Genomic DNA, 22,382 nt, shown 5'->3' with positions numbered 1-22,382 from the left:
AGGCAAATATTATTTGAATGCTTGTCTCTCTTACATACTTTAAGCGTAAAGAAAAGAGGAATTCTGGATTTTTTTTTTTTTTTGTATTTTTCTCATCCCTTATCTCCCATGAATACATGACTTGATTTATCTTGATCAGCCTAGTAACTTGCTCCACATTTTTCCAAAAGTGCAAAGCAGTTTCAGCTAAAAATACACATATCAAAATGATCCAAAAGTTGTGGCCACAGCTCAAAAATGCTGATCAATTTTGAAAATCTAAATCAGCGTTGGCCCTGAAACCGAGGGAAGAACCTTTGTGGTGGGGGACAGATTTCCAAAAACTCACCACAGTCCTGTTCTTAGCTGGAGTTTGTGCTGATGTTGCCAGACAACTGAGGAATAGATGCAAAAAGCAGGAAGCATTATTGAATTGAACGCTAGTGCCAATTTGGGAAAAGCAAATTAAAATGTAAAAGAATATTTTTCCACTCCTGGCATCTCAACATAAAATGGCAAAATACATGGTTGCTGAAAAAGTTACAGAAATTGCTAATTTTGCCAAAAAGTAAAAGCCAATTGCAAATTCTTTTTTGCGTTAAAAATGCATAGACAGAAAGAATTTTAATTTGCAAATAAATATGTATACTTTTAAGTTGGAGAGTATTTTGACATAAATGACTGTGTGTGTGGGGGCTTGTTTCAATATCTTATATTTTTCAGGTGCCACTTGAAGAATGGATGATGATGATTTTGGTGGTTTTGAGGTATGCACTGTTATTTACATTAGTTTGTTTTAACTTTGTGGGATTACAATGGAGTAAACTATTTTGAAAATGTATTATATTTCATTGGCATTCATGATCTTTCCTTGATCATTTTAATGTAATTCTGGAGTAAAAAGATGAAATCCAGAAAAATTAAAAAAACTCTCTAAAAATTAAAACTGATGTTTTATTATAGAACATTTGGACTTGCCCATAGGAATGGTTTAAATTGAGGTAATTAAGTGCTACCAGTTTAAGCACTAAAGGAAAGATTTAAAAAATTGTCGTCAGATGATTTTACTGGGATACATGTCTATTAGGAAATACTTGTGAGATGATGGATGAGTACTAAAGATCTTGTCACGTATTTGCATGGTTATACCTGTAATGAGTTGATTTAGTATATTAAGTACATAGCCTTTTGGTGGTTATAAAGTTAATTAGTATGTTTGTATTGTTAGATTATTGTAGTAGGTTAGGAATGGATACTTTGTAAGTGGAAATAGTTAGCTGAAGAAACACTGTCTTTTCCTTAATCCTTTTCAGTGTGTGTTCATTTTATTGAAATATTTTATAACCCAGTTATTTTTATGGAGCCAGTATAGTCTTGCAGGAAAATCTCTGGATTAGGAGTCAGGAGGCCTGAGCTCAAGTCCTGGAACTACCATCAAGTGAATGCTGTGATTTTTTTTTTTTTTAAAAGAATTTTACCTACTTTGGATTTGGTAAAAAGGGAATTATAAAAACTAGGGAGTGTAATTAATGACCTTAATAGGATAAATAAGATGTTAAGTATATATTCAGTGTTGTGAATTTCATCAAAGAATGGTGTGAGGTTTTTGTTAGGATCTTCTTCTCTTTTGCTGATCTTTAAAATCAGTCAATATGGAGTACAGACATGCCTGTTTTCTCTGTTTCATCTAAAACTGGTTTTTGTTAAAGCACGCTTTGTATGCTTTCTGGATTTTGCTTAATGTTTTGGGTTTTGTTGAGTGATTGAATCTTATTTATGTTACTGAAATGTAACATTTATTTTTGTTAAAATGCCTTCCATTTTGAGGAAAATGTATGTTTCAGTTACCATCTGGCTTAGTTTATTGTTTGGAAGTTGTTATTTGAAGGTTACAGTCTGGCATAGTCTTCTTTATTTAAACCACACTTCATGTATTATTTAGGAAAAAAACACAGTGGATAGTGTTCTGTAGAGTAACAGTATTACACTTTGTTACATTCATCAGATTGATTCCTTTCAATACTGCATAGGTACAGGTTAACCAATATTACAATTTAATTGTAGTTATTAGGTTTTTTTTTTTTTTTCTTTCCACATCCTGCTGTATAAATAGGGAAGGTCTCTACCCTTGGTTATATAAAATATGTTCATTTTTCATAGTTGTAGAGAATAGCTACTGTATTCTGTGTCACTTAGCTCCTGTATCAGATTACCCCTTTTAACTTCTCATTAAGGCGTTGGCAACTCAATGGAGAATACAAACTGAAATTCTGGCTCTAATTTTTAGTAGAAAATTTGCTGTGACCTGGGCATCTGACAGAAAACTCTGTGCTCTTACCTACAAACTCAATATTCAGTAATTGTTACAAAATAGGACGGCTTGTTAATTGAAAACTTGAGGTTTAGGAATTCTCTAAATATTGAATGCTATTAATTCTAGGTAGTATATTATTCAAGACAGACGAATCTTATTTCTTTGAATTAATCTCTAATTGGGTCTTGTGCTAATTAATTAAAAGGATTTGGTGTCTATATATTTTTAAAGACAAATATTTTTTCTACACAGATGGTTAAATGTGGTAAGTTAAAATACTTAAATATAAAGTTTACAAGTGAAAATGTGATTAAGGATATATAAAATAAAAATTTTATTGACTAACAGTAGAGTTATTTGAATAAGGAAGGAAAATTTTTACTTGAAGATAATAAAGCATGGGTACTGAGGGTGGCGAGTCATGATAGGAGTGGTAGCAGTAAAGACCAAAAGGCAATAATTTAGAGGGAATATGAAAGTGTCTGGTGTATTATAGAAGACATGCCTGTAGAACTGGAATGCTTGATCACTTAAATAGCATTTCTGCTTTTCACATCTTCTAAAATAGTCTTACCTTTGTTTTATAGGCTGCGGAGACTTTTGATGGTGGAAATGGTGAAACTCAAACAACATCTCCTGCTATTCCTTGGGCCGCCTTTCCTACAGGTATTGGTATCCAGGAATTAGGTTGTTTTTTTTTCCCGTGTAACATTTTTGGCTATTCTTTGAAACCCTGTTTCTCACTTTTTTTACTTGTCCTTCTCTGATCTGAAAAATGGAGTGATCCAGATTTACTCTTTAGGTTTTTAAAATAACAAATTGTGAATTATGTAACACATTTTGTTGAGGCCTGATTCTAAAGATGATATCAGGAACATTAAATGAAGTTAAAATACAATTTACATTTTTCAATTTATCTTGGTTTTTGGAAGGTGAGGTGCCCAATAACATTTTTAGGTTGTCCAGTTCATTAAAGATTCCTTTTTATAGTCCAAAAATAATTTATCATCTGCAACATATTTAAATTTCGAAGTGTGTTTGCAATAAAATCACTTAAAAGTATTGAAAATTAAAATTGCCTTCTGAAAATTAAATACAAAAATCCATTATTGACAGATGTTTCTTGAAAGACCTCATGTTTAATATTAATTTATGTCAAAAGAGTATTTTGAGCTTTCAGAGTTTTCTATTAAATCTGTTAAAGTTATAAGATGAAAGTATTTTTCTTCAGCAGCTCTGCCTAGACCTCAAATGTTACAGTTGTTTATTGTAAAATATTAATCAAGTGCTTATTATGCATTAGGCACTATGGGGATATGGAGATGTATGGAATTTAGTCTAGTCCTTTACTTCAAGGGTAGATAATGTAGGCAATGGATATTTGCAATATGAAATAGATTTGTCATTTGGGAAGAATGATGATTTTATCATCCATTTATTTAGCAAATTCTTATTTTCATACCTGGTCTGAGTCAAGTACTAACCTGGCAGCTGGAAATATATATATATATACACACACACACACACACACTTATATAGTTGATCTGGTCTCTGAAGGGTGCATATAATTTCCATAGGCAGATATGGGAGAATGAGGAAAGATTTTGAAGGGAGAAAGATAAATGGAACAAAAGTGCAAATGAGAGAAAGGTGATGGCATTGTTAGGATGCTCATTCTTCTTTGAGGGCTGTGTGTTATTTCTTTTGCTGGGAATTGTCTTTATTGCTTCTCATTGTGTTCATTTCTACTCCCTTACGATACTAACTCCTGTGTTTTAAAAGTATTATTTCTTGCTTTAATTTTTTTTTCTGAATCACCTTCCCAGCAAACCTTCCGATGTCTACATGCACCTATTATCTAACTTTCATGTTGGACAGCAAGTTTTGTGGGTTAGCCACTATGTCTGTTTGTCCTGTTGTTATGTCTTAAATATGGGGCATAGTATCTGGCTTATAGTTGGTTCTCAATAAATATTTGTAGGATGAATAAAGAATAAAGGGAATAAGTGAATTAGCAACTGAATGAATGAACAGATTAGGATGGCATTGGAAATGGATAGGGAGAACTGGGATAGTAGATTATATTTATATAGTGGTTCAGGATTTTTAGTGTGCTGTCCTGCATTTGTTTATTGTAAAGTAGGCAGAGCAACTGTACTCTTTGCATTGTGTGGATGACAGAATGGTTTTAAAAAGTTTTATCATTTGATACACGTAACTGTGTTTAGGGATGGCGTGTGTTCTTTCAGATTCTATTTCAGTTCTTTTTCAGTAACTCAGGTTTTTTGGAAAGAGTTATCCACAGGACTGTGTGGATGTGACAGTGAAGGAGGAGTTAAAATTGATTTTTGAGGTTTCACGTCTTGATTCTGAAAGAATGGTGTTACCATGAACAGAAATAGAGAATTTGAGACTTGGTTTGGGACAGATGGGGCCTTAATGAATTAATGTTAGACATGTATAATATATTTAAGGGACCTGAAACTCAGAAGAAAGGTTCGGGCTGGAATTCTTGGTTTAGGAGTTTTCCCGTTGATAATGACACTTAAAGCTGTAGGAGATTGCTGGGAGGAGCAGTACATAGATAGAATAAGGTTCAGTAATTAATTTGGATGTTCAAAGGTGGGGAATAGGAGGAGGTAAAAGAGGTCTGAGAAGTAAGGGGATTTTGGGCTAGTGCTGCAACACAGAAACTAGAAGTAGAAAATTTCAAAGAAGCTATGGGCACCTCTCCAAAGGCATTAGAGAGGTCAATGAGATTGGAGGCTGAGAAAAAAAACAATAGATGGTCGTAAGTGGCTTTTGAGGAATGATTTCAGTAGATTGGAAGTTTAAGGCAAATTGTATTTCTTTACTTTTTATGAAAGCATAAACAGTCTCTTTTATTATAATAATAAGGTGGCAAAGTTCTAAAGAATTGTATATTATGAGCAAATTAACTGCTGTTCTCTAGGAGTGAACATTATATGTCACATCTGCACATGTCTGTATATTAGTGGGTAAAATACTCAAACCTTCGCGAAACTAGAATTAAAGGACAAGTCATCTTGCATACACACACACGCACACACTCACAACCACACACTCTTTTTTCCCTTACTCCCTTTGAAAAATTAGATCTGAAGAATTAACTCTTTCTGGATTTTCTCAGTGACTTGCAAAATGGAGAATAAGAAACATGGCTGAGGGCTGAAGTTAAAGACATGGTACATATTTGCTCAACCAAAGCTGTCTTTTTCCTTCGTTAGTTTGTCTTTCTCTGCCTGGAGAAGTCTGTCTCTGATTCAGGTAGTTGGAAGTTGTTTAGGTGAGTGTGATGTGAACAGCTTACTTAGCATAACAATGTAATCATTTCCACAGTAAAGACCTGAGAAGATAGGAACCCTTAAGAGATGTAAGGCAGATTCTTTTCAGTTTAAGAAAAGAGTAATTTTCTCCTTTTTTTCCCACCTACCTTTATCTTAGCTGTCTATAATCCATATGGAAAATATTTTAAAAAGAGATGATGATTAGCCAAGCTTTACCACAGCTTAAAATCCAAGAAGAGAACCAAGAAACATTTGGTTTACATTTTTAAAGTTTTTTGGGGAAAATAAAAGTCTTCATTCTTGGGATTAGGATAAAGGATTTTGTTAAATAAAGAGTGAGGTGGGTTTGGTGAGCCTAGTGATTCTACTGCTTCAGGACAGGCAAGTAGGTGGAGGAAGATTTTGTGATAGCAACTGGGATAATTAATGTATTTCTTAAAGTGTCTGTATAGCCTGCAGTTCTGTCAATAGGTTGTGGTACCTCAAGACATGCATCTTACTGTATATTAGCATTATTTACATAGTGAACTCTTAAAATGCTAGCTTATAGGCAATGTTGATGATGAAATTAATGAATTGTCAGTAAGAATAAATGAAATGTGCATGCTGATGCTTTGTACAAAGTATTATCTCTAGGCCTGTATCTCCTTAAGTTATAGTATCTAACTTGTAAAATGTGTCTTTACACCCTTGTTATCATAGAAATTGGGGAATGTAAATAAGAGATGAATGAATATGAAATTATCAAGCTCTTTTCCTATTTCGTTTACTCTCCGTAAACATGTAGAAATTACTACTTTATTTTAGTGAAAGCTATCCAAGGAGAATTGCCTTTCTTTAAGCATTTTCCTCTCTATTTCATAGCCTAACCCTCCACATTGCCTTCCATGCTATTCCGCTTGAAGCCTGTAAGCCAAACTGTGATCCACATAGTGTTCCCATGGTCTGTTCCTATATTTTTGTCATTGCTCCTGATTGTATTACTTACCTCATCTTCCATCCACTTAAACTTGAGTCTTACTTTTCTTTCAAGAAAACGTATGGAGCTATCACTGACTTTGTTCTGCATCTCATTAACTGCTGCTGCTTCTGAGTTTACCGTTCTTTTATTTCTGTACCCGTTGTTTGGTCCTTAGCATATGCTAATTTGTATTTTTAAAATTTGTGGTAAAACAAATATAAAATTTGCCATCTTAACTATTTTTAAGTATACAGTTCAGTATTGTACATGTAAAACTGAAAGTCTATCTACCAAACAACTCCCTATTGCCCTCTCCCCTCAGCCCCTGGCGACTACGATCCTATTTTCTATGAATTTGACTATTCTAGATACTTCATAAAGTAGAATCATACAGTATTTGTCATTTTGTAACAGGCTTATTTTACTTAGAATAATGTTCTCAAGGTTCACCCATGTGGTAGCATGTATCAGAATTTACTTCGTTTTTAAGCCTGAATAATATTCCATTTTGTTTCTCTGTTCATTTGTTGATGGACACTGGGTTGCTTCTGCCTTTGACTATTGTAAATAATGCTGCTATAAACATGGGTGTCTAATTTGTATTTTTAAAATATTTGATCAGTATGACTCCCATCTCTTTATGTCTATGTTAGTCTGAGATTTGGAGGGCAGTGACTGTGTTTTAAACCTGTTGAATCCTATATGTCTAGCATAGCACTGTGCCTTTTTAATAAACAATGTTTAGTAATTATTTCTTGCTGAGTAGAGCAGATTTACTTTGTTAACTCTTCTTATTTTTAATTCTTTGGGGATAATTAGTCTTTCTATCATAAGTTGAAAGAAGGCAAAACCAAACTTGCCTTCAAAAATATGTTAATCTCAGAAATCTTGGCTAATTACTCAAAGAAGCTTTTTTTTTTTTTTTGGTGCTCAATTAACTTTCCTCGTCATTCTCAATGCAAACATATGACCTGGAAATCTTGATTAATAAGAGCAGTCACAGATTTTCTGAAAGAAAGAAGAGCTGTTTTGGTGACCTTTTCTCATCTCTTACTTGGTCCTGCTGTATGCCAGTAGGTAACAATAGAGACTAGACTAAATATTAGTTTAATATATTACAGATCTAGAAGGAATAAGAGTAGTATATAGTTCTTTTGCGTTCTTTTTTTCTAACTTATTTTTCTAAACATTTTTTTCCAAAGAAAAATAATTTCCAACTTTGCAGAGCATCTAACATAAGAAAGTTTTTGAGTTGGCTACTCATAGCACTGTATTTTATTAAAAAATTAATAATTTTTTTGGCTAAGAAATCTTTTAAAAGAAATTATTCTCAAGTAACTGTCTTTTATAAATGTTCATAAGGGTAGTAATGCTCTACTTTTTAGTAAACTAATAAAAGCGGAGACTTTTCAAAATGAATGGCTATCTTCTTATATACAAATATATATGTATGTATATATGTATGTGTATAATAATATAGGCACATGTATGTATATGTAGATGTTTATGTGTATGTGTATATATTCTGATTTCTTCCTTTTCCCTCTCCAATGTAAATTCTCAACCTGTACTGATTTGAAAGGACTATATCATGACCTTGCAATTTCTAAGAACTGTTAGTCTTAGTTTGGTATTACTACATGTTTTTATTTTATTTTCTCATTGTAGCAGACTCTAAGTTTCAGAATCCATGGAGTTTATTTAAATTAATTCTTTGGTTTGTTTGTTCATTTGTTCATTCATTCATTCACTCACTTAGCATACGTTTGAAAATGTACTGTGTTTCAGACACCAAATGCCATGTGCTGTGCACCTTATTTCATTTTCAGTGATGTCATATAAAAGCTGTCATCTAGAAGGACAGGATGTTTCATGAAATGTGTTGTTAATATTGCAAACACTTTCATCAGTAACTTTAAGTTCAAATCTTTGATAGCAGCTACATGAAAAGAATATTATGTCAGAAAGTGTTGTCATGTTGCCATTGTGTACAATGTGGGTGGTGCTGTTTTAGAGGCAAAGAACTGTTCACTTTTTATGTTTAACTGTATAAATATAAATTGTCTAGAAGGCGAGGTGGGAGGCAAAACCTTGAATAGTGTCCTTTCTAATATGTTTCAAAGTTCCTTGTAGCACTACACAGACCACATTAGAATGCATTGACCATCAAAGGGAAAAAACAAGCTATCCGGATAGATACTTTAATCCAAATTAGCTCCTTCCAAACAGCTTGTATAGAGGGCAAACTAAACTGTCTGTCACAAGCTGACCCTTTAGAAGGAATAATGGGAATTGGACCAGCAGATGTTGAACCAAATAACTTAGATGTGGTTCACTTTGCATCTGGAGCTATTTGCATACAAAGCCAACAGGAAAGTTCAAACATTTTTCTCAAGACATTGGCAGAGAGAAACCTGCAAGACAGATGCCTTTTTGATTTCATGGTTCAATTTTTCCATTCTCCATTCTGTCCAGGAAAACCTAGGACAACAAATCGGTCATTTTATTAATATCCCGTTACTCTCCTTACTAACCCTGTTTTTCCAGTAGAATCTGTGTTACACATCTATGAGAGCTCAGAACCTGAGTCCACAAATTTTTGTTTGAGGAAAAATTGTTTCAGTATTTTTCTTCAGATTAATCTGTAGTTTGTACATAGTAATAATCAATGTTAATCAAATTCATTTGTCTTATTTATATTTGAGGTAAAATTTGAAGGTGACTTATTACATAGTCACATACGTGCATTATAGTAGGCAATATAGGTAATGCTTAAAAACTTTCCATCTGTTTTTGTATCTACATTAGACATTTTTGTCAGGACATAAACCAGATTTCTATTGAAGTCTAATAATTTCATAGTGTCTTTACAAAGATTATTTGAATAGAAAATTGTCACATACCTTCTTTTTGCTACATCTTGTATATTCTGTTTAACTCCGAGGTTATTAACTCACGTTCTTTTACTCTGGAGCCAGTTTTTAAAAATGATGCCTAAGATGATAGCTTCTATAAAGCTGTGAATTAGTACTGTGCATATAGATACTAGTCTTGATGTGAATTTTCAGTAATTTATTGTAGTTCATGTTTTTATTAATGCATATTATAGGAAGTATACAGTGTTATTTGCTATACTTCTGAAAATGAGGTTTATTATAGTGTGGGTTAGAGTCAAATATCCCTGTTGTGGAGTGAGGAGTTCTGTCTTTGCCCTCAGCTAACTATGTAACTTCTGTGAATCTCAATTAGCAAATCTATAAATTAAAGGACTAGGTGATATCTAAATAATTCTATGAGATTTTGAATTCTCAGTTTATTATTTTATTTTATGGTCGTTGTTATCTGTAATATGAATAGCTTTTACTAGGTGAATTATGGTGCTTGGTTTAACTGTGTGGTATAACTGACAATACTAATCTAATAAATGACAGTGGTTCTAAAAACAGAACACAAATATTAATGTGAAGAACTATAATTCTTAAGAGAAACCTTGTCTTTTTCGGTATCTTTTAACAATCAATTACTGTTCACATTGCTTTTTCTTACAGTATTTTATAGTACCTTTGTCTTTTCTATCTGAATCTGAATTTGCTTTTTAAAGACTGTAGTGTGCATTTTAGGATATTTTAGGATATATTTAGAGAAAAGTAAAATAGTTTAAAAATGGTGCCATAGGGATTTTCTGATACTGCTAAAAAATGAAGGTTGGGGAATGAATATTTTTTCTATAATATGAAGATAGTGCTCTCACTCTTTATCATTATAATCCTAAGTTTGCCCCCCCCCCAAAAAAAAACTGGAAATAAAACAAAACTTAGATTCTATTTGGCTCAGTAACAGTAGGAATCGTTGCCTACCATTCTTACACTAATGTATACAGTTCTAATCAGCTGTCCATCTTGAATTACATTTTTTGGCCTCAGAAAAGATACTTTTTATTGTTTTTGAGAGACAGACACATACATATATATAGTATAAGGGTATGAAAGAAAAGGGAAATAATGCAAAAGATATACAGTGAAAATTTTTCTTTTATCTTAATTCTCTAGTGTCACTTCTGATGCAACTAGTTTTATAAATTCTTTTTTAACCATCCGAATGTCTTCTAGGCATGTACAATTGTGTGGTGTCTGTTTTTTTTAATAGAGATGACAGTGTATTGTATATACATAGTAATACTCCCTGCTTTTTTTCCCACAATAATTTGGAGAACTTTCTGTAGAAGTACTTACAGATTTTCCAAATTCATTTTAGTGGTTGCATAGTACTCTTTTTCATGGATTACTATTACTAATGTAACTAGCTATTTTTACTTTAATTCTTGCTGTTGCGAACAGACCTGTAGTGAATATTCTTGTATTTTCAGCAAAACTATTTTAATTAGCATGATAATGTATATTGTTTCTGTGACTTGAAAGATTATTTAAAATTAACAGCTTACTTACTAATTTTACTAATATAAACATAGAACAAAACATGCTGTTTAACTCTGAACAGTGTCAGATTTTATATTTGAGGTCATATATACCTAAGGTCATACATAAGAAAATGTTGGCCACGTTGAAGGTGATAATTTTATGAGTACATTGAAAAAGAAAGTCTTCTTTAGCTAACCATGGGCAAATTCATAGTAGTATGGTTGTTGAAATGGTTGTGTTTTTTAAATGTGTAAAATAACGTTTATTGCAACATTGTTTATAATAGCCTCAAACTAGAAACAACTCAAATATTCGTCAGAAGTAGAAAGTTTAATATTTTGGGTTATATATAATAATAATAATATTTATACTATATTATATATTTATATATAATATATAATTTATTCTTATATAAAGATAATAATAATTATTTTTTGAGACAGAGTCTCACTCTGTTGCCCAGGCTGCAGTGCACTGGCACAATCTTGGCTCACTGCACCTCTACCTCCCAAGTTCAAGAGATTTTCCTGCCTCAGCCTCCTGAGTAGCTGGGACTACAGGTGTGTGCCCCCATGCCTGGCTAATGTTTTGTAGTTTAGTAGAGACAGGGTTTCACTGTGTCAACCAGGATGGTCTCCATCTCCTGACCTCATGATCTGCCCACCTCGGCCTCCCAAAGTGCTAGGATTACAGGTGTGAGTCACCCTGCCCGGCTGGATTATATTTATATAATAGAACACCATACACTTGGAAAATTAACACACTATAGCTACATATGACAACATGGAAGAATCTCATGATCATCTCTACTGTCCTCAGAGTACCTTTAAGAGATCAGTAGGAAGCCTTAAACTGACAGACTGTTCTATAATGTTAGATTCTATAACACCACATATTCATAGAATCTATGAAGTCTAGAATATCAGTCTCCCCTTGGGTTCTGGAATTCCTCTTGTTCATTAGAATGAGGACTCCATTATTTTGGCCACAGAGCTATACCCAGGACTGCTTCAGAGCAAGCCCCATGTCTGAATCTTCAAAGGGTAGAAATCGTCATCCTGTTTACTCAGTAGGGATGGCATGGGGAAGGGAGGAGAGAGTAGATTTCATCTAAAATCTACTGTGGATGAATAGTGCAATATGAGACTAAGAAAAATTTTTGAATCTGACCTCAGGTGTCTGATATGGAGGTCACAGACTAAGACTGGACCTGAATCAAACAGAATAACCTCCATCACTCACTTGCTCCCTCCCTTTACCCCTGAGATTCTTGTATTGGACTCTTGGGCCTAGTTGTAGCTGGAAACAATAAATGCTTCTGCTTTATGAATTTTCAAGTGGCCAGGCAGGGTTGAGAGACTCACAGGAACATGAGACTTACAGGGCCAGTATAACCAGAGGTTCTGACAGATTTGCCCTATGCACACTTGGCTTGATGTCTCTGTACTGATGCCCCTAACGAATGCTGTTGTTGCTAATGTGTATTTTAAATGAACTTATACTTTGTACTTACTCGGGTTGAGTTTTCATGTACTTCCTTCCTCTTTGTAAAGGTTGGGCATTTGAGCTTCTTAAACGATGTCTCTAATTCTTGGTGGTATTCTCTTCTGTATTTGTGGTACTTCCTCTTTGTGGCCGGGGGTATGGGGGAGTGGGAGGGTATCATGATTTCTTGAGATTCTGGAATCTTCCAACACCTTTTTGTGCCCATTCTCTCCTTGTGATTATCTATTCCATAGCCCACCCCGTCAGCAATTTCTGTAGTTTCTGAGTTCATTCCAAGTGGGGATCTTTTCAGTTCTCTCCACTTCCCTGGTCACTATCTCAGTCAAAGCCACCATCATGTCTTTCCTAGATGACTTGAGCAGCTCTTTTTTCCTGAATCCACTCTCACTGTCTGCTCCCCTCCACCCGCCCTGCCACCCATGACTCCATTATTTTAAGTGGCACCAGAGAGGGCTTTTGACACAGTGAATGATCAGTAGATGTTGCCTGTTTATGACATTTGATTTTAAACTGTAGAAATGCTTAGGATTTATTTTTTCATTTGTTGTGGATTCCTGAATATCAGTAAAACATGATTTGATTATAATTTTGTAGGTTGTAATTTTGACTTATGATATTCCTCTGAATATTTTGTTGTAATTTCTGTATTGGGTACTAAAGATTTATACCTGTTATTAGGAATCGCCTGAATAAATTTTACAAACTGATTGCAGTTACAGAATCCTCCATGATTTGGGTATTGCTATTGTGCCTAATCACAGTTTTTTTTAGTCCCAATTCTGGTTTTTGTATCAAAATGGTTATATTGGCTTACAGCTAGTATGCATTAATTTTTTTCTTATTAAAGCATTGCTGAGGTGATAATCATTTTAATAATGCTTTAATTTAATAATTTTAAATTTATAATAATAATTCATTAATGAAAATTTCCTTCATTTAAATTGAAATGGAAAATCTTCTAGATTTGTTTTTTTGGAGTGAATGTGTTAAAGACTAGTTTTATTGTGGACCTCCCAGATAGATTGTTTTAGTTAATAGACCTTCCCAAGTAATTTTAGAATAAATCACAGAGACTGCCTCTGAAGTACTTAGAACACAAAGATGTTTATAGATATACTTTAGAACTGTGAATCAATAGGGAAGTTATTACTTAAACTTAATCCTATAGAAAGTTTGCTAAAGATATGAAGAATTTGATCATTTTGTATCTGTCAAGTCTGAGGTTATAGAAAAGTGGATAAAAGGTAATTTAGCTGGTTTGGAGGAAATTTTAATTCAATGTGGCTGACAGTACAGAGTTGGTAAAATACTATAATCAAATATTACAATTTGGTTATTAAGAAATGCTTTAGTTATGTAAATCAACTGTTACTTTTCTTCCTCCATCCCTTAAAAGGTTCACAATGTTAATTTTTTTTATTTCAAGGAAACATTTGCTGATAGAATTGTTCATTAAACATGCGAATAAACATTTACTCATCAATCCATTAGGTTCCTAAAGGAGCAACCTTAAAGCAGTTTCAACTCTTGGTCTTATTAGTCTAAACACAAGTATTTTGCTTCAGTGGAATATGTTTGATTAAATTTGTGAAATTTACTTCTAATTTTTTAAAAGAAAAACTAGATTCTCATTGGTTATGATCCTGCTTGACATTAGGAGGTAATACTGTTTGCTTTCAACCTTCTATTGTTTGATTTCTCCCCCATTCAACAAATTATTGTATATCAAGCACAGGGGAGACAATCGGGAACAAACAAGACAAACAAGATGTTTGCCTTCATGGCTCTTGCAAACTAGTAAGGTACACAGAAATTAAATAATTGTTCAGATGTTTAATTATGACTAGGATACACTTTTAAGGGGAGGTATGGAGTGCCAGAATAGCGTATAATAAAGGGATAGAGAGAGTGAGGTAGGTACTGCATTATAGCTAGGAAGAATATCAGATACAGAAGTGTTTGAGTCCAGATCAGGATTAGCAAGGCAAATGCCTATGATGGTAAGGGAGGCAGGGCTTACCCAAAGCATTACAGCATAGACAGAGGGAAACAGCATGTTTTCAAGTGTTAACTTTTGGCAGTGTAGCTACATTCTCAATTTTATATTTGTTTTCTGATTGATTTCTCTTTTATGATCATTATTTTCTATTGTCTATTTTATTATGTTTATTATATTTTTCCTAATTTTTAAAAATTTTTTATGCTTATCTTATTACTTTTAACCTTTCTTTTCAGACAGAAGTATTCCAGGCTATAATTTCCACTCTGATTACTGCTTTAACTGTATCTTGTCAATTTTATTTTTAAATTACAATTTTCAGATGAAGTGATACTTGAGTTATTTTTCAAAGTATTTGCTAATTTCCAAGTATGGGGCTTTCCCAGTTGTTTTTATTGTTGTTGTTTTCTAATTTGGTTGCTTTTTATTGTGATTGTTTTCTAATTTGATTGGTTTTTGGCCAGAGAAAGTTATTAGTTTGGAAGTTATGTACTCTGCTTCTTTTCTTTCGGTGGTATCCTTGGAAATTTTCACAAGCATTCTTAACTCACTAAAACCTGAAACTAATTAGTATCTTTAGCCTTCTCTTGAAAAGTACAGAGAATGTGGAACATTTGAAATGTATTAATTTACTCTTTTGTTATTATGCTATTGTGTAGCATTTTAAATGTGTATATATATAAATATTGTATATGCATATGAAATACATACTTAATACATAATATAAGCTATATATTACATATAAGTATAGATATATATTATATATATAACACCACAAGACATTATTATCAGCAGTATTATGCTTGTTTGAAAATGCTTATTCCTGTTAGATAGATTCCTCTAGTTTCTATATTGACATTTATTTATTTGCTCTGCACAATGTAGCTATTACTCCACCATCTTCTGATTTCCATAGTTGTTTTTGGGAAGTTAGTTGATTCCATTAGTTGTTGTTCCATTGAAGATAATTGCTCTTTTCTTTCTGAATCACTTTATGACTTAATGCTATGTAATTGGTGTTCTATAGTTTTACTGTGATGTACTAAGTAAGGATACCTTATTTTCTTTGATTAGAATTTATTGGGCTTCCGCATGTATGGATTGAATCTTTAGATTTAATAAGCCCAAAAAGCTCAACAAATTAATTATGGGAAGTTTTATTACTTCTGAAAATTCTTGGCCATTGTTTTTACCAATGATGTTGTTGCTCCATTCTCTTTCTCCTTCTGGAACTCTAGTTAGTTAAGTAGCTTTTTTTTTTTTCTTTCTTTCCTTCCTGCTTCTCTCTTTATTAATATATTCTGCCATTTGATGCCGTAATGTTCTCAAAAGTGAAAAACTATTCATGTGAAAAAGGAAGCATATGGGGATCTTATGTACTAGAATCTGATATTAGTGTGTTTCTACTGCTAAGACATTTGTGCCTTTAATGCACTTCAGAATATTGTATCATTATTGTAATTTATGCTTATGGCCTACTTAGAAATGATGTCAGTTGTGCTTGTATAAAAATTCTTTTTTCTTAGATCCATGACCTATGTAAATAATTTGTGAATTTATATTCCTTGATTATTTTTAAAGACATTTGGCATCTTTATGTAATTGAATATTGTATGTATGTATGTTTGTGTATATATAATCATGTAATATATATGATTCTCAGAATTTTTTAGTGATGTTTCTTTAGAAAGAAAGGGAATTATTATTGGTCATGATAATACTGTTTATAACTTAAACCTGATGTCATTTTGGATTCACTGGGTGTAAACCAAAGAGAAATATTTGTTTTCTGGAATCTCTTATAGTAAAGTGAAATAAATAGGCAATCATACTTCACAAGTGCATGATGAAAATAACTATTTTATTTCTCTTAATGGGAAGGATATAAATTATATGAATGGTGGAAAATGTTTCACATTTTCCTATTTCTATCATATACAGTGTGCAGTTCCCTGTGTAACTTACAAATTGATAAAGATCTTGGCTGAGGGGTAGATTGTAATTTATGCCTTACTCAGATTGCTGAGTACTGTTAGGTTCTTGAGTCTGAATCAGCCTTTCAACATCTTGGAGCAAATGATTTTTCATTTTCATAACAGGACAGTGATTTTTTTTATGTTTGAGAGTATAGAAATTTAACTGGTCATTTACTTTAGAAAAATTGTTTATTGTTTTTCCCATTGTAAATATTAGTTAAGATTTTTTGTGGGCTCACAAAAAAATCTAGTGTAACAGGATCCATGCTATAAACTTTGTGTTCATCTGTTGAAAATTATATGTATATTTTTAAAGGTTTATATTCAGTTATATGTGTAATTTAGAGAAATTTCAGCTTTTTGTATTAGATTTTAAATTTTTAATTATGCTTTACTTACCCACTAAGACTTACGGGAAGTGAAATTTCAGAGATATGCTATCAGTTTTCCTAAAGGCTGATTAAAGCCATATTTCATAAGCTTATAACTTACAGTGATATATTTACAAGTTTGGTAAGTAATGTTAAATATTTCCCTGTAAGATCATGTAGAGTAGATATTAAAATTAACAAATATCTTAGAACTGAAAAGCCTGTGTTCAAATATCTTTTTATAAGAATACACCCAAAACTGACCTTCTTCATAGTATTGAACATTTTAGAGATTTATAAATGATACTGTCACAAAGGGAATTTCTCATACTCATCATGAGTTCTATAGGTACTACCTCAATTAAATTTCAGTTTGAGTTTTTTCTTTAATGAGGATAATAACATTTTGGTATATCAGATGCTCTTTATTTTAAACTTATATTGCCTTTTAGCTAATTCAGTTATTTAACTTTTAACAAAAACTGAATAGAATTGCATTTGTTAAGTACTATATTATAGGTTGAACATCCCAAATCCAAAAATCCAAACTGTGAAATGCTCCAAAATCCAAAACTTACATGATGCTGAAAGGAAATGCTTATTAGAGAATTTTGGATTTGGGATTGTCAAATTTGGGATGGTAAATATTCTGAAATCTGAGTATCTCTGGTCTCAAGCATTTTGAGTAAGGAGTGCTCAACCTGTAGTCAAATTTTTTCTATTTCTTGCATCAACCTTCCTCCTTTTTTTCACTTTGATCAAGTAGGTCAGATTTAACATCTCATCTGGACTGTTATAACACTAATTTAACTGGTTTCTTTGCCTTGTAATTCATTCTATACATGGTTTCCAAAATAATTTTTATATAGTCATCTTTACATAGTAGTTAGTTTAGAACCACCCTAAGTTCTTTTGTATCTCTTTCAAGGGCCATTATGATCTGGTAGTAGCCAGACTCTGTAGACTTTCATTCACTGTTACCCTTGTCATACTAGTGGCACAGTAAAACTGAAAATTACTTGTACTTCCTGGCACATATTTGCAATTTATTCCTACCTCTGGTTCTTTGTTCTAGTTGTGCTATTCAGCTAAAACATTTTCTCCATCTCTGCGTGTTCAGATCACACTCTTCCTTCATAGCCCAGTTCAAAAGTCTCTTTCTCTGCTGAGCTTTTCTGTCAGTCCTCTAGCCTGCCTAATCCCAAATGTTGAAGTGACCTTTCTTTTTCATTAATTACTGTTTAGTTTCATCTGTGGCATTTTATGCTGTTAGCTAGTCTCTTTTCTGTTTTCAGTCATGACACTTTATACCCCTGGTTCTTTCCTACTACTATGATCTCCCCTTTTGACTTCTTTACTTATCTTCTCTCTCCCTTCCTTTTAACAGTTGTTTTTAGGGTTTTGTCCTTGACCCTTTTGTATTTTCTCTTTGATGAAATCTTTTAATTGAAGATACCCAAATTTATGCCATCATTCTTGACCCTTCTTTGGAGCCTTCCTGCCTTGATATGTAACTTAAAGTCAGTATCACTAAAACATATCTCACCTTTTACTGTTTCACACTTGAACTATTATTTCTTTTCTCACTTAATAAAAGTAACTGTTCATCTAGGAGCATAAGCCAGATAACTACCTGTATAAGTCTTTCTCAAGTCTTTTTGTTTATTCAGTGTAGTTAGGACTGGAGTGTCTGTAATCATCATGTTCCTTTTGAGCTCTTTACTTTTCAATTATATTGAAGTACTTGCTGTTCCCTAAACACATCCTGTGGTTTCATGACTCTGTAGCTTTTAATATGTTGTTCTCTTTGCCTGGAAAGTCCTAGTAAGAATTATGCAGACTTGGATATGAATCCTGGCTTCATCATTAACAGCTATGTAACCTTGGTCAACTTAATAAGCCTTTCAAGTACCTGTTTCCTTATTTGTAAAATGGTAATAATATCTACTTAAAAAAAGTATTGTGAAAATCAAGTGTGAATATGCACATATACATGCATACATATTATATAACCTATATACAGATATATTCATATATACAATTATGTATATATATGATTAAAATGATAATATATACTATTAAAGATTAAATGTGTATATATGCCTGATACGGTGCTGTTTAAATACTCATTTTCCTCTTTTTCTTACCTTTCCCCTCTCTTGCAAGTTCTGTGTCATATATTAAGCTTACCTTAGGATCATTAGTTTTGTGAAGTCCTTTTTTTTTTTTTAAATATGATGTAATCCTTTTCTTCACTGTACTTTTATTTTAATATTCCAAATCTTTTATGTGATATAAAAGTTTGTCTATGTATCTTTTCTAGAATGTGAGCTTTAGGATTGGGAAACTGTCTTGTTTATATTTATATCCTCTTGAATAAAACTTGGAAATAGCATCTTATGAGATCCCTCAAGTTAAGTACAGAAGTCATGCACGTATAAGTATATAGACTTACCTAGGAGAGAAGTTCATAACTTCTTTTAGACTCTCAGAGTAATCTATTCTTAAGGTGAAGACTCACTGGTCTAGATTTCGATGCATGAAACAAATATTCCACTGAATTAAACCATGCATTTCCTGACCTTGGGAAGGGAGACACCAGCTCCTTTCTGGTTCTGGATCATTTCGGTGGGAGAGTAAATGGAGAGCTGCTGATCCCGCGCCTCACTCTCCTGACTCAACTTTTGGTCCTCCAGCACTTTTAATTATGATTTTGTAATCAGGAATTTCCCTATCTTAAAGCTTTCCTCTTGAAATTTCTAGAGTAGTTTGTCTATTCCACTAAACCCTTTTTTTGTACTAGCATATTATAAGTTTTGATTGAATTAATAGAATATTATGTGAAAAAATGCTAGAAACTTTATTTTTCTTTCTGTAAAGCATGATGCTGGACAGATTAAAAAAGAATATATTTTCTTTGCAATATCTCTTTGTGCATATATACGATGAAGTGTTCAGTCATACACTTTTGTTTATGTAGTCAGGTGTGGTCTAAAATATGATAATGTATCTACTGTTTTAGATATAGATTATATTTATCTACCTCATTCGAGTAGTTGAGAATATAAACAGAGGAAATGGAATTATATCTCCAAACATATTTGATTCTTTTAAAAAATTTGTCTCAAAGGCACTCTGATATGAGCAGGGTGTCACCTTTTGGAACTTCACACACCAGGGCCTGTCGTGGGGTGTGGGGAGTGGGGAGGGTTAGCGTTAGGAGATATACCTAATGTAAATGACGAGTTAATGGGTGCAGCACACCAACATGGCACATGTATACATATGTAACAAACCTGCATGTTGTGCACATGTACCCTAGAATGTAATAAAAATAAAATAATAAAATAAAAGTCAGTGAACAGACTAGAATAGAAAGTACACAGTTCTTTTCTCTGATATTTCATCTATTTAAACTAGCAGTCATGCTTGTATTTTGATAATACTGGAAGATTTTAGTAGACCTTTTTAATAATCTTATGCAGTTGAATAAATCTTTTATGTTTTATTGTGAAGAGAAAACAATTAAGTTAGTTTTGTACATTGCCTTCCCATTCTTCTACTTCTGTAACTGTTTCTCATAGGCCTTTCACTTTTTTTTCCCTGTATACATCTCTGATGTTTGGATTTACCATCTGAGTATGTGTTTTATGGTTTAATTCAGTCTGAAATACTGTATTTACAACATGACATTAGCTGTAAAATCATTCTGTCTGTGAGGTAATTACTGATCTTACTGTAGTTGTCATTTCTGTTGAATGAGTAATATGTAATATAGAATTCTTTTTATAATCTATATGTCTATAATGGTGATGTGTTAGATCTTGGATTAGAAGAACATATAGGTAAATGATTTCCACACCTTGGTAAATACCCTTGTAGTAAAGATAATTGCTAATTAACGATTAGTGAATTACTAAACCTTTTATTAAGATATACTGTGCAGCCTTGTGCAGTGGCTCATATTTGTAATCTCAGCACTTTAGGAGGCTGAGGCAGGAAGATCACTTGGGGCCTGGAGCTCAAGACCAGCCGGTGCAATATAGTGAGACTGTGTTTCTTTTTTTTTTAAAAAAAAAGCCAGGCATGGTGGCATGCATGTATAGTCCCAGCTACTTACCTGTAGTCCCAGCTACTTTTAAGACTGAGGTGAGATGATCAGTTGAGCTCAGGAGTTGGAGACTGCAGTCAGCTATGATTGTACCACTGTATTCTGTCTTTGGTGACAGTGAGATTCTTTCTCAAAAAAAAAAAAAAAAAAAAAAAAGCTCTCCTATGCAATATGGCTTTCTGTTTGAGACTTATACTGTCCATTTTTTTTCCATCTCTGCATGTCTTCATTTATCTCTTAATTTTTCTAGAAAGGGTTTGAAGCATTGATATGTTTTTTGGCAATAATCTATTTGGTCTTAATCCTATTTGGTCTTAATAAATTGGGAAGTTTTTATTCATTAAGCAATTTTGGGAAAGATTTGAGTATCATTTGTTGTATGGACATGGTATTTGTATGAGTCATGGTTCAACCAGAGAAGCAGACCCAGTAGGAGATGTATATATTAAGATTTTTTTTTTTTTAATAAATAGTTAGCTTACATAAGTATGGAGCTGACTAGACAAGCCTGAAATTCATAGGACGGTCCATCAGGAGGGGCAGGTTAGAACCCATAGGCACAGGTTGAAACTGCAGTCCACACACAAAATTTCTCTTTTACTAGGGAACTCTCAACTCTGCTTTGAAGACCCTTCAAAAGATTGAATCAAGTCCATAATTATCTAGGGTAATCTCTTACTTAAAGTAAACTTATTATGGACTTTAATCACATACAAAATACCTTCACAGCAACATCTAGATTAGTGTTTCATTATTAGCTTATCCAGGTTGACATTTCAAAAGGCTATCACAGTATTCTTATTTTCTTTTGTGTGTATGTATATGTCTCTGAATCTATTTAAGTATAGATTTTGCTATAATAATTATTATTTTTCCTTCGTCTACCATTAGCAACAGTGTTGTTAGAGTAGTGTATAGAAAGTAGTTGACATAATTAAAAGGGAGTGATTTTAACCCAGTCTTTTGATCTTGTTTCTGTTTTTGCAGTTTTGTAAGTTTTGAGAAACTTGCTGACCAATGTTGTTGAAAGGACATACTTTTTTGGTTTGATTTATCCCATAGTACCCTGGATTTAATGTTAACAGTGGGATAATCTGTTAGAATATTCCTATTTCTCTTATCTGTGCATGTATAGAAAAGACTTGTAAACTGTTGAAGTGAAATATTGATTGAAAAGATATTTTAAAAGATAAAGGAGCCTTCTGAATATCATAACTTAAAGGTAGAAATGTACATATATCACAGGTAAAAGACAAAAAGGATAACTAAAATAATGAAAATGAACTTTACTCAGAATATTTACAATGAATAAAATAGAGCCTCACGTACTACCATTAAGTTGGTAATGCATTTTATTTTTCTTACCTTTGATAATTTCCACCACCCTACCAATACAAAAAAATTTTTTTACTCCAAGTTAAATCTAATTAAGATGATTT

General features: G+C 32.7%; 1 protein-coding gene across 4 annotated transcripts in view; it reads left to right on the top strand.

The window, feature by feature from the left end:
• Window positions 1–226: 226 nt before the first annotated feature.
• The window catches only part of CCDC91 (coiled-coil domain containing 91), a 341,299-nt gene continuing 319,143 nt past the window's right edge, over window positions 227–22,382 (top strand). For 2 of the 4 annotated variants that reach the window (XM_011974648.1, XM_011974647.1), the window contains exons 1-2: window positions 227–746; window positions 2,881–2,959. In XM_011974648.1, the coding sequence (XP_011830038.1) occupies window positions 717–746; window positions 2,881–2,959 (109 nt within the window). In that variant the 5' untranslated portion in view covers window positions 227–716. Of the gene's footprint in view, window positions 747–2,880; window positions 2,960–11,934; window positions 12,050–22,382 lie in introns of those variants that run through there. The other 2 variants (XM_011974650.1, XM_011974649.1) reach the window with 2 other exon arrangements.

This window comes from Mandrillus leucophaeus, unplaced genomic scaffold (genome assembly GCF_000951045.1).
Source record: "Mandrillus leucophaeus isolate KB7577 unplaced genomic scaffold, Mleu.le_1.0 Scaffold1470, whole genome shotgun sequence".
Lineage (NCBI taxonomy): Eukaryota > Metazoa > Chordata > Mammalia > Primates > Cercopithecidae > Mandrillus > Mandrillus leucophaeus.
This window is presented reverse-complemented; position numbering and strand designations above follow the sequence as displayed.